At 41.0% G+C, this 12,653-nt stretch overlaps 2 protein-coding genes across 2 annotated transcripts; one reads left to right on the top strand and one right to left on the bottom strand.

Annotated features, from left to right (window-relative positions):
- Positions 1-790: 790 nt before the first annotated feature.
- LOC122415574 (uncharacterized) lies at positions 791-2,362 on the top strand. Its single transcript, XM_043427793.1, has 2 exons — positions 791-1,572; positions 1,655-2,362. The coding sequence occupies exons 1-2, from the start codon at positions 1,108-1,110 to the stop codon at positions 2,342-2,344; spliced, it is 1,155 nt and encodes a 384-aa protein (XP_043283728.1). The 5' UTR covers positions 791-1,107; the 3' UTR covers positions 2,345-2,362.
- A 160-nt stretch (positions 2,363-2,522) lies between these two features.
- Positions 2,523-4,890, bottom strand: LOC122415575 (transmembrane protein 45B-like). Its single transcript, XM_043427794.1, has one exon. It carries the CDS (start codon positions 4,536-4,538, stop codon positions 3,768-3,770), a length of 771 nt encoding a protein of 256 aa, XP_043283729.1. The 5' UTR covers positions 4,539-4,890; the 3' UTR covers positions 2,523-3,767.
- Between the last annotated feature and the right edge of the window lie 7,763 nt (positions 4,891-12,653).

The raw sequence follows: 12,653 nt of genomic DNA, 5'->3' as shown, positions 1-12,653 counted from the left end.
AAAGGGCTTGAGAACGCAATGTTCCTGACGAAACGTCGGAATTTTGATTTTTAGTTCTTTTTTTTCGGATATTATTTTGAAAATAATAAAAGAAAAGCCGAGAGGGAAAAATCGTGTTGCGGTTAATGGAAAACTGAAAACGGGCCTCCTGTGAACCCCCCGCCGCCCTAACCTCTTCGAGGGGAATTTATCCTCAGAGATAAAAAGAAACAAACTAATATGAGAAAAAACAAATACGAGGACGAGAGGGAGAGATGAGAGAAACGATTGACGGGGTGAGGATTATTTGTCACCTTACCGCGCCAATTATACGTTGTGTCCATACTGTCTCAATTAATATTATGTATTATATATCCGACAATATTGATTATTAAAAATTCTTAATACATAAAAAATATCAACTTTTTTACTACCACTGTATTTTTGTTCGGTGTGATTCTCCTTATGGAATGGAATTTGTTCAACTTGTCCCAAGACGCTACCGCGAGCTTTTAAAAAACCGTTGATAAAGAAAATCTCTCGACACTGTATCCGCCATCCTTATATACTGTGTACCGAGGAGGTAAAGTAGAACTTTTAACTCCGAACGCGATGTTTCTTCCTTCGTTTCCTCTATGGCCATCTCCCTTCAATATTCTAGGGAATGTGCCACAAGAGCGCGATGTTTTCAGCACGAGGTCTGGATCAGTCGGTATATCGCAACCAGGAGTGCGAGAGAGATAGTTGCAAATTTCGAAATCGAAATTCTTTGACAAGTTTGACCGATTAAAAAAAGGCTCTGTCAGTCAATTTTTGCCATCGTTTTGTGTAGGCTGACAGAGCCTTTTTTTAATCGATCAAACTGTGTCAAAGAATTTCGATTTCGAACATTCCAAGTGAGGTTAGTCGACTGCCCCATACTCTTGAAGTTGTTGTCTCCGAGGTGCACACGATACATCGGGATGGAGAGCGTCTACGCGGTACCTAAAGTAGGTGATTTAGCAACTGTCGAAGAAAGTAGCGGTCGGGGGTACGAGAAACAGCACTTTTAACTCCTGCGCGAACGTAACCTCACTTTCGCACGAAAAAGATTCAGTGACACATCGTGAACGTCATCGAATTATTAAAATGTTATCGAATCAAAAAACAAAAAAATTAAGTGACAGTGAAAATGAAAGCAGCGACGATGAGTCACTGTGCGACATCCCCCCGGATCTTAAGGGGGCAGCGGAAAAGACTAAAATCGATTTACTGCCATCAAAATCGAAAAAAATTTATGAATACACGTACGACGCATTTGTGAAGTGGAAACGAGAGCGCAAAACAAACTTGACGTCGGAAACCATTTTGATGGCGTATTTCAAAGAATTAAGCGAAAAATATAAACCGTCAACACTGTGGTCCATCTATTCCATGCTAAAAGCAACGCTGAAAATCAAAGAAAAAATCGAAATTGACACTTACCACACATTCAAAGAATTCATCAAAAAACAGTCGTCGGGATTTACAAGCAACAAGTCGAAGGTGTTTACGTCCGAAAATATTCAAAAATTTTTGTCAGAAGCTCCAAACAGCCAGTATTTAGCAACAAAGGTAAATTAAAAATTATAAAATTCTTATAATATAGGTTTGGATTTTTTTTCATACAACCAATTATAAAATACATCTTTGGCAGGTTGCTCTCATTTTCGGAATCAGCGGGGCTTGTCGCAGTAACGAATTGGTGAAAATAAAACTGGATGACATTAAAAAACAGGGTGACTTGCTGGTTGTTAATTTACCAGCCATCACAGCAAAGAAACCTCGTACATTCGTTATCGCAGAGGAATTTACTCAAATCGTACAACAGTACACAGACCGGCGCCCACAGAATGCAACGACCGATCGATTTTTTGTAAACTTCCAAAAAGGCAAATGCACTTCACAAGTTATCGGAATTCATAAATTTTCAAGAATGCCAAAAGAAATTGCCACATATCTAAAATTAGATGATCCGGCCAAGTACACAGGGCATGCTTTTCGCAGAACTTCTGCAACATTGCTTGCGGATAGCGGAGCCAATATGGTAACTTTAAAACGCCCTGGTGGACGGAAATCAGGCAAAGTTGCGAGAAGCTACGTCGAGAAATCCGTAAAAAATGTATCCAATATTGGCAACGTAATATCAGAAGCAATCGATTTTACCTCAGCCGGACCTTCAAAACAAAATGACAATCCTCCGTCGCCAAAACGACCGAAAATTGAAATTTGTACAACCGACGGAGAAATTTTAGATACACAATTAAACGAGGAGGACATCACGAACCCTCCGACAAAACATAACTTTATATTCCAAAATTGTACAATTGTTATAAATCCAAAATAAATACTAAAATGGACAAAACTTTTCATATTGATATCTGTTCATTTCAATAGTTTAGAAACTATTTTTGTTTTCTGTGAAGGAGGGGCTTCACCACCTTCCCCAACCCCCAAATGATAATTTTATTATATACTTTCGTCGATTGGAAGGTGTCGCATTTTTCATAAAGATAAACGTTTCATCGTAGTGATTCTATTTTAATAAATATACGATACAAATTGGGTATCAAAATGTTTACAAAAAGTTTTGATTATTATAATAACGAGGCACGAAATAAATTCGTATAACAGATGTTTTTTCCACATCATTCGGTATAAAGATAGAGAAATACAGTGTTTTTATCCAGAGATATTTTGGCATATCATATACGATAAAGTATGCTTATCAAACTTTCTTTGTTTTCACTTTTTATTTTCTATTGACTATTATTGCTTTATTATTGTATAACTTCTTACAAAAGTTTGCAAGTCAGCAGAGGTCTTTTGAAATTCTGAAATTTGAAGTCTTTCCACATTTTTTGGTAAAATATATTTGCTTAATCAATTTGTCCACGTGAATGAAAAATTGTAAACCATATATAAAGCATACATGATTCAATAATTTGAAAAACTATTCCAAATATCAGTATTATTTTTAAATCATTTTGAAATACAAATGTTAAAGAACTCTGCTGTACTCTGATCTTTTATCATAGGAGGGGCACTAAACGAAGGCTTTTTTCACCCTGGTTTTGGCTCGACTGCCACTTCTCAACTGCCTATTGACTAACTTTGTATATTGAAATTTAAATCGCTGAAAAAAATCTATTCATCACAATTTGCTCGATCTTAAATAATCCAGAATCGATAGGATGAAAAACGTCTGAAAAATTTAATATAATAACCGTTGAAAGATGAGAAAAAAAAGAGCATAAAAGATAACACGAAAAATTGTTTTTCAACGAAATGGAATAACACAAAAGGCACGTTATTAAAAAATACTAAAAAGTTATCTGCTAGAGCTATAATCTAATTCGTACAAATACGAAAGAAAAAAAATATAATCTACTTTGTAATATCACAATAAAACGAAATGGCTCTTCTGTTTCTATAGAGAAGTTTATAGAGAGTAAGCATCAGACTTTAGGGTATTAACGTTTTTTGCATGTCAATAAATGTATGGAAAAGTGATAATGATCGTATTCTTCCCATGCTGAATATACAAAAAACTTTGATTGTTTTTATGACTCACATTTGAGAAATATGTTTTTTTTAAATTTTGATCCTTCAGTCATATCAAAGTAAAATGTTTCAATAACAATTGGGCATTGATCATTTTGAGATTACAGAGCTTTTTCTATGTTTATATTCTAACAGATTGACTACAGACGCTATTGCCTAAGGCTTTGATTCGTTGCACCGAGAGATTATCAAAAATTTTCTGTTGATTAAATCTCCTGATTAGGTTCATGGCAGTAATCGTAAATGGGGATTTCTGGTGGTTCTTCAACAATCAGACGAGGCATACAGCTGCGTGTTATAGCAACGACACAGAGGGTGACCGCAAAAGCAGCTGCAACATGCCAGGAAAAAGCCAGAGCGATCCTTTCCACGTGTCCAGTGCGATTTTGGTACATTTGCATCATGAGTGCAATCCATCCTCCTTGGATTAAAGTTGTACATCCTCTGAGCAGTTTCAGTTCCGGCCAGACAAGTTCCAAAGCCACGGCAAGTGCGGTGGTCCAAACAACAGCCGCAAGAATAATATTAACGGAAGCACTACCATCCACACTGGCCCACACAAAGAGAAAACCTTCGACGAAGAAACTTTGCGCTAGGGCAAGATTAGTCAATCCACTGGTGACATTGCGAGGAAAATAAAAATTAAGAATGTCCACCAAGCCAGAGAAAGCGAAGAACAAATAAATTGTTGCGTGCACGACTTTTGGCGATACTATTCGATCATCCGCCAAACCACCTGTCATTGTACCTGCGAGGCCTATCGCCGTCGCTATCAACTTGAGGCTTCCTTCGATCGGATGACTCGTCAACAAATTCTCGCAACTTATTTTCAATCTTTCAAATTTGCCTGTTTTTTCCTCGCTTCTACGCTTTGGATTAACCCAGAATTTCGCGTACTCGTAGCACCACTTTAGACCGAACATGTAAAATATACCCCCGGTTAATACATAGGGAATGTTATTCTCACTCGCAGACATTTCGGATCGGTTTTTTATTATCGTAACGTAGTTTTCTTCTGTTCCGTTTGAACTTTTTTCAAACACTTTCTGATGTTAATTGCAATTTCCGTGTTATTCGATACTGGTTTTTTGAGGTTATGTTTTGAGTTTTAACGAAACACTGGTTTATTTGATAGTTTGATAATTGGTACACACGTCTGATTTGTTATTTGTTCACTGTCCTAGATTATCACAGAACATGAAAAAGTTTATGTTTTTCTTGTCCTTAAAATTAAAGCTATTGGCGAATACTTCAAGTATAAATAAATAAAACTATCACGAGATTATTATAGTTCTGTCTCCAAATTTGGCACATTAGATGAAGACTGGTCAAGATCTCTCTCGGTAAAAACGATCAATCTATAGATGCGTGTCAGTTGAGTCCTGGTATTTTTTCGGACGGTCCCTACCCTACCATCAGATGCAACATGCACCATACCATCAAGAGCACAGGTTTTTGAGGATAGTTATCATAGAACGATAAATTTTTTTTACCCACCGGAAAAATTGTTTATGCAAACACTATAAACTGTTGAGTACTTATACAAATACAAAAAAATATTCAATTATTTATTTTACATCTAGTTTTCTGTCAATGCTGCAGCTACTATCATTTGCATTGTTTATTGTTTCGTTCGAGACCCATTTTTCCAAATGCCTGTAGATGGCGCAGCGATTATTTGGTGAAAGGTGCACACTGGTTGGCGTTTGTGGAACGTCACCCCGATGTTTTTGCCATTCCTCCATCAATTTTTCACATTGTATGTTGGTTTACGAATTGTAAGTTGAATTGCATATTCCAATGAGCGAACGGTGAGCGATTTATGCTACTATTTCGTCGGGGCAACGTAAGCAAAATACAACGTGACTTTCGATTTATTTTCAAAGACAATCGTAATAATAACGACGATCAAACAAATGCTGTGCCGCGAGAGTCATTGTACACGCAATGACACTCTCATTCGCAATGATACGAAGATTCTGTATCGTTCTCACTCTGTCATGATCGCGACAGAGGAAAAGCGAGGGGAGGGAGCTAGAAAGAGACGAAGAGAGCTCTTTCATGTACAGCTCAATTATCGTTATGTAAATTGACTCAGTTTTGTGGTGGCTCTGAGCGTTTCTCGCTAAGCCAGCAGTCCGAGAGAGTACGAGAGAAAAGTCTCTCTCCCTCCCCCGCGTTTCCCTCTGCCGCGCAGTCTTTGAATCGGAGTATTTGTAGCGTGCATATATTCGAGCTTCCGAAATGAAATGCAATTTTATATTCCACAACATGGGCTCGCGCCTCGCGGATGAGAACTTTATGAAGGCTATTGATGGCAAATGTGAGAACGCGCACGTGCTCATTCAACATTCAACCTATCAAAACATTTTTTCATATAAAATAGTAATAATAGAAAAAAATAATAATTCCTATTTGACCCAAATGAATATTGAAATAGGAGGATTTTAGCTGCATTATTCTGACCAAGTACCATCTGTCGAGAGCAATTCAAACACCATTCCATTCATCATCGCATTTCTTCACTCTCGTGCGTGTTCATCCCCCAAATTAAGATTTATTCCATTCCCAGAAGTGTATTAATATTTACCCCGACACGGATTTTTCCCTGACCAATGACCACGCGTTCATCATTATTTAGCTATTTATATTCCCCTCCACTTTTATCCTCACAGCTATTCATACCATGAGAAAAAAATGTCATTAAATAATAACTCATAGAAAATAATGTTTTATTTTTTATTTTTCATCGACTAAATCGATCGATTGTACGCGAATGAAGAGGTCGGGAGGACCGAGGCGAAACGAGTTGCTTCAAAAATGACGCAATATTTTTTCCACTGTTACCATTTTTAAGAGGATGGATCAGTCGGTATATCGCAACCGTGAGTGCGAGAGAGATAGCTGCAAATTTCGAAATGAAAATTCTTTGACACAGTTTGACCGATTAAAAAAAGCCTCTGTCAGTCGATTTTTGCCATCGTTCTGCGTAGGCTGACAGAGCCTTTTTTTAATCGGTCAAACCGTGTCAGAGAATTTCAATTTCAAAAATTCCAAGTGAGGTTAGTCGACTGATCCATACTCTTAACTGAAAACAATAAAACATTGAATTCTTTCAAATTTTCGTTTTTTTTCCAGTACTTTCTCCGGTTTTCCGAAATTCTTCTGCAATCGTCCTCGACAGTTTTTCAAAAAAGTACTTAAAAAAAAATTGCCAAATTCTCGAGAGTTTTGGCCCCGAAGAAGTTTTTTTTCCCCAATTCCTTAAAGCTACAGTCCATTTTTTCGTGCTTCAGGCGAGACACGGAGCTTCTCAAATTTCCCAAAATTACGATATTTCCTCGCGTAGCCCATTTTCCCCCGCATTTATAAACATTCGATCGACAGCCGCGATTTTAAGCACCTTTACAAACATTCTCGAAGCATCTTCCTCTCGGATAGTCCATCCTTTTCGAAAGGAACAACAATTCCCATGGAACTTCAGACACGCGTCGCGTCAGCGCGAAAAAATGAGAAAAAGTCGGAGTTTTTAATGTCGAAAATAGAAGAGGGCGCGAAACGACGTTATATAATGTAACGCGGATACAAACACGCGTAAAATACAGACGAATCAGGCCCGTTTGTGTATTCATCGTACGTTTACGACGTGCACAGCTCATATGTAGAGAATCTGTTGTACCAGCAAGTTTATTCACAGTGTTAGATCGCTCCATCAATACACGCGTTAAGCCCATATTCAGAAGATAATCCGGATAATACAAGAGGCCTCGGTATAATCGCATATAGCTACTTAGGTTCCTGTGTTCGCGTAAATACACGTGTGTGCGGATATTAATAGAGGATAAATGGGTGCGGAGGCGATTGAAAATCCCTAGAACGCTGGAACACGTGGAGGGAGATTTGGTTTTCGGTATTTTGGCGTTTCCTTATTGCCTGATCGTCGAAAAAAGTGGTTCCTCCGAACCGAGTTTTGCAACGATTTTTTCCGAGTGAAACAAGAGGCTGGATGAAAAGTGGGCAAAGATCGAAGGGCTCGCCGCGACTCGTTGGTGGAATCGGGGGTGGAAAAATTGGAGGGGGTTCGACACACGCTGAGAAGGAAGGTTTGTTTGGAAGTTATTTCAAAATCGACGATTCGGGGGCTTCCTCGGGGAGAAAGAAGCGGGAGGAAAATGCTGGGGAAGGAGCAGAGACGGGGGGAAAAATGAATTTGCGGATTCTCTTTCTCCGGAGTGCAGCAGGAGCAGGGAACTCGGTAAAAGGAGTTGTCGAGGAGAGCCATCAGCAGCGAGGCTTTTCTCCATCTTTATTTTGCGAAAATTTCAGCGGCCTCGCGAAAGAGGGAGGCGCGGGGGGCCGAGGCTGAGAAAGAATCGCGAAACAAGGCGACTCGTCTGCAGGAAAGAGGAGGAAAAAAGGAGCGACGGAGCAAAGCAAAGGGCGAGTTTGTGCCGGGAGTCGGAAGAAGAGAGAACGGCGCGTTGTATCGCGCGCTTTCGTGCTCTCGCGAGTGGGAGGCCGGTGCGGAAAGGGTGGCTGCACAATTCATATTTGTCCGTAGGCTGCAGTAACGCGCGGCGCGGAATTGCACCTTTAATCAAGATTTCTACCAATTTGCGAGCGCCGACGGCGCGAAGACAAAGCCTATTGTTGCCGTAACTGGTTGGGGCTTCAAGTGTTCCAACGCAACGGCGAGTGAGCGAGTTGCCCACATATATATCTCTCTCTCTCTGCGTATACCTCTGTATATAGTTGAAAACCAGAGAGGGAAAGAGCAAAAGCTTCGCTTATAGCGGGTGGGCTACGAAACACAACCTGGAAAACTTGACTTTGGCCACTTTATTGAGAATTCCGAGTGACCGGTGCATCAACATTTTGAGTTTTGGCATTTTGAGTCGAATGTTTTGTGAATAGAAACTACGGAGGTTTATTTAAACTCGATTTTTATAAAATTCCGATATTTCTTCACGTTTGTGTCGAATAAATGAGCGTGCGAAAGCTGTGAGTTATCCTAAAAACCTTTTTTTCGGATCAACACACGATTATCGAAGTCCCGAGACCCGTCCGACTGCTTTAGAGTCCCTTTACACTCGCTGTGCCCATGCGCGAACCTTTCGGTACCTCCGAACAGTCGCAAAATGTATGCACAAAAGCCCCCTCATTGCATTGACGTCTCTGAGATTCTTAAATGAGATGATCGCGATCATTTTGGATGGTGGAAAAATTCTTGTAAAAATGACGTTTCGTCCTAATGGTCGATAAAAAATCTACGACTCGATTCCAATTGATTGCCACCCGAACGTGGCAAAAAGACTGTTCCACAGTCGAAAATTTTTGCCACCATTCGAGCCATGGCGTGTTTGAGATGATTTTTCAAATTCTCCATTCCAAGAATCCAGAGGATTTGTTACACCCGTTATTGTGGAAAAATGTATACAGACGAGAGCCTCTGCTCTTATGCTCGTGCAAACAGACGTCAGATATAGAGGAATATACACGTAGAGAAAAGGACAAACGCAGAGAGCGAAAAAGAGCGAGAGAGGAGAGAGAGAGAGAGTACGAGAAGGGAAAGGCTTACGCTCTGGGGACATGCACACAGTGGATCTTTTTCTCTTTCCCTCTCTTTCTCGCCTCCTCCTCGCACTATTTCGTTTCCTCTGCCTCAATCGTTCTGCTCCTCCACACAAGCCACTATACCATTTGCTTCCGGCGGTGAGCGTCGACGAGGCAAGAGAGCATAGCGAGGCACAACGGAGAGAGCACAGAGCAAATCGCAAAGAGGACAGAGAAGACAACAGTATAAACTCCCATATACCTTCATCTATTTTCTTGCCTCCTTAACAACGGAACCACCGGTTTTTATGCGAGTGACATGCCTCGTCACATTTTCGGCAATGCTGACTAATTTTTACCACCGAGCTGTATATCAAGATAATAAGGAATTTCCAACATTTTTTAAACCTGACAACAGCGAGTGAGACTCGAGGGAAAAACGTTTTTCAATATGGGGCTAAACTTTGATGGAAAATTTGTTGCATCGACTAAATATTTTGTTGAACGTATTCAACGAAGCATTTGAAAATTCCAACAAAATTTCTTTATTGGTGTGCATAAATGCGTCCGCATCGAAATATTGCGCAAAACAATGACAAAACGAATTTTGCGGTCTTAAATTTCGTTGAATTAACGCAATGGCTAGCAACAAGGACGAATGCGGAAAGAAAATAGAAACAAATAATGCTTCTTCAAATTCTTCGATCCACAAAAACTCGATCCACTCGCTCGTTGGATAATTTTCAAAAAATCCGAACCCCCAAAAACCGTATTTTTTTCAAATTCTCATCAATACTTGTTCACCCACAATTATTGCTCGTTCATTTATTAATCAGTTAATTAATCAAGTTGAGTCAATACTTTCCGTTGAGTTTCCACCCTCGACGTTTCCACCATGAAATTTCGGGTCATTAAACTTTTTCTTCGTGTGCTTCGCTATCAGTCGATAAATGGGCAAAGGCACATGGACATGCGATCGTTCAGATCGTCGTCGAGTCAAAAAACGAATCAGTGCAGTCCGTAACCCACTGTCGCATATTTCTCTTTCTCTGCACACGAGTCTCCGTTGCACTCGTGCCTACATTGCCAGCTCGAAAGCTCTCGTACTTCTGTTTGTGTTTGCTAATTGTGAATTGTCTACTTCTTGGCTCAACTGAGAGAGAGAGCGAGAGCACCGCTGCGATTTTGTGCCTCGTAGCACGAGACGGAGACAAGAAAGGGACGAGAATGTGTACACGAGCTTAATACGTAGCGAGAGTTATACGGAGTTAAAGGAATGAGCGTCGTCAAAAGTTGGGCGTAGGAACGAAGCTGTTGGCGAACTTTTGCACGTAACTAGACTGAAATATGCGAGGAGTTAATGATGATCAATCAAAAGGTGCTTGAAAAGCACGATTCAACGGCTCAACGACCAGGAATATATTTTGACTCTCATCGGCGACTATTCCTCGCAACTACGTTGAAAATCTGGAGGAACTGAACCAGCAAAAAGATCTATGGGCAACGAGGAATCCCCGGATCCGAGCAGGCAATAACAACGACCTCTGACCCCTTGCTGGATTCTTGACGCAAGCGCGAGAGACAGCCCGAGGGTGCAGAGGGTCATTCGGCAATGAGAGCCACCCTTGTTAACAACGAAATATATACGTTGATTATAAAAAACTGAGCCTTGCTTCAAGCCGCTTCTGCTGGATGCGCGACGCGGAGCAAAGAACCGGTTGAAGCTTTTCAGGCGTCTTTCCTCTCGCTGATCCTGAAGACTCGATTGTTTTTAGAACCTCAACGTTTACCTTCCTACCGATTTTTGTAGCTCCCCACAAAATCTTTTTTGTCCCAAACCTTCTGGAACAATGACTCAGTTTTTTTTTTTTTTTAGATTTCTACGATTTTTTTCCGATCTAGAAAAACGACTTTTCGGATGCTGCGTTTCCGCTCGACTGGCTCGACATGATCCGACTTCCAAATTTCATCGAACTGAAAAACAACGAAACGGAGTAGAAAGTTGCATGGAAATTTTTTGATTCTCCTGCCGAGCTGCGCTCACGTGCTATAATATTCGTCGCTCCCAGTTATTTCGAAGGACGAGATCGAGTCCGGGGTCCCTTTTGTATCGGAATGAAGCCTTTTTGTTGTTTACTAACTCTCGGGCTTTTATTGACTCGAGTGTTCTAACAACTACTCGTATTAGCAGATCGGCAGGTGCGCACACATGCACATTTTAGCTTTTCTTCGTGGGATTTCGGTGTGCGGAGAAGAGAAAAGACTTGAAAAGTTGGTGCGCGAGGCTGCGCGCCCTCGACTCGCCGGGGGCGACGCAAACGCCTCCGGGCCCCAGCGCGCGAACCACTCGAGTTTACCTCACTAGTCACTGCTCACACAAGTACCAGAGGCCGCCAAGAGGCACCCGCGAGCGAAAGGGTACCAATTTTTTTTATTTCTTTACTCTCGCCCCGTCTTACTTTCCAACCCTTTTTCAAGCCCCTTTTTTACTTTGGATTTAAGTCCACTGAGATATGAGAAGGAGCACGCTGCTAACTACGTCCGCGGGGGCGATTCTTCCGTTTGCTCGACCTGGCGAATATCGGTTTAGGGAAAGGGTCGCGGCGTTCTTGAGTTCGTTTCAATGTCACCGATGTGATATTTTTTGTTGCAGATTTTTCATGATGAACCATTTTTTCAGATTTTTTCTTTATTTCTTCAAGATTCGATTGGTCCAAGAAAATTCAGACTTTTCTGGCAGGTGTTCGAAAGCTTCGCGAACCATCGAGCACGCTCCTTCTCAATGATTTTATTTCAATTTCAGCTGCCTCCATCGACACGAACGGTGACAGATCTCGTTCTTTTGTATGTACTCTCAGTTTCGAGTGTTTCACCCAACGGTGAACGCATCCACGCTTGCCACATGGCGCGATCCACTGCCGCCGCCGCCGCCGCTGCACGTGCTCCGACGCTAAACTTGTCGTTCGGCAAACTACGGATCGCCCTCGTGCACGTCTCGAGTGGTGAGCTGAGCAAACACACGAAAGTTTCACTGATTTTCGGCTCGAGCACTAATGACCATCATTAAACACCATTTGCTATAATAATCACGGCGAGCCCGAATTCTCCCCGATTTTTTCAGAAAGTTCGTTTCACCGGACTTTGTGGGAATGTCGATAGGAGAGGCAGTGGTGTTACTTTTTCCAGCGAAATGAAAATTGCTTCTTCAAGCGGTTCACTGTTGTGAAAACCTTCCTGGGGAAGATCGAAAAACATTGTTTTGGTTTCCAGTTCGATTGGAAATCAATCTCGAAGAATGCTTTCGCAAAAAAGTATTTTAAGGTGCAAACTTTTTATGGGTTCTAAGTTATTGATGAGTTTTTAATGAGTTCAATTGTATTTTTCACAAATGGTGAGCCTCGCTGCAATTATTCTCGTAATGAAACGTTGACAGAGCAACCGGAAGTGACAATTTTGCTTCCTTTGGCTACGAGTACAATCTCGTGAGGATATTAGTCAAGAGAGGAAAATTGTCTCAAAATAGAAAAGTCTTGAAAACG

Source organism: Venturia canescens, chromosome 9 (genome assembly GCF_019457755.1).
Source record: "Venturia canescens isolate UGA chromosome 9, ASM1945775v1, whole genome shotgun sequence".
NCBI classification, from domain to species: domain Eukaryota; kingdom Metazoa; phylum Arthropoda; class Insecta; order Hymenoptera; family Ichneumonidae; genus Venturia; species Venturia canescens.
This window is presented reverse-complemented; position numbering and strand designations above follow the sequence as displayed.

Bases quoted from the DNA above. Each gene is read 5' to 3' on its own strand.
- LOC122415574 (XM_043427793.1), top strand. From the start codon at position 1,108: ATGTTATCGAATCAAAAAACAAAAAAATTAAGTGACAGTGAAAATGAA. The intron at 1,573-1,654 runs GTAAATTAAAAA...CATCTTTGGCAG, and splicing joins GCCAGTATTTAGCAACAAAG to GTTGCTCTCATTTTCGGAAT.
- LOC122415575 (XM_043427794.1), bottom strand. From the start codon at position 4,538: ATGTCTGCGAGTGAGAATAACATTCCCTATGTATTAACCGGGGGTATA.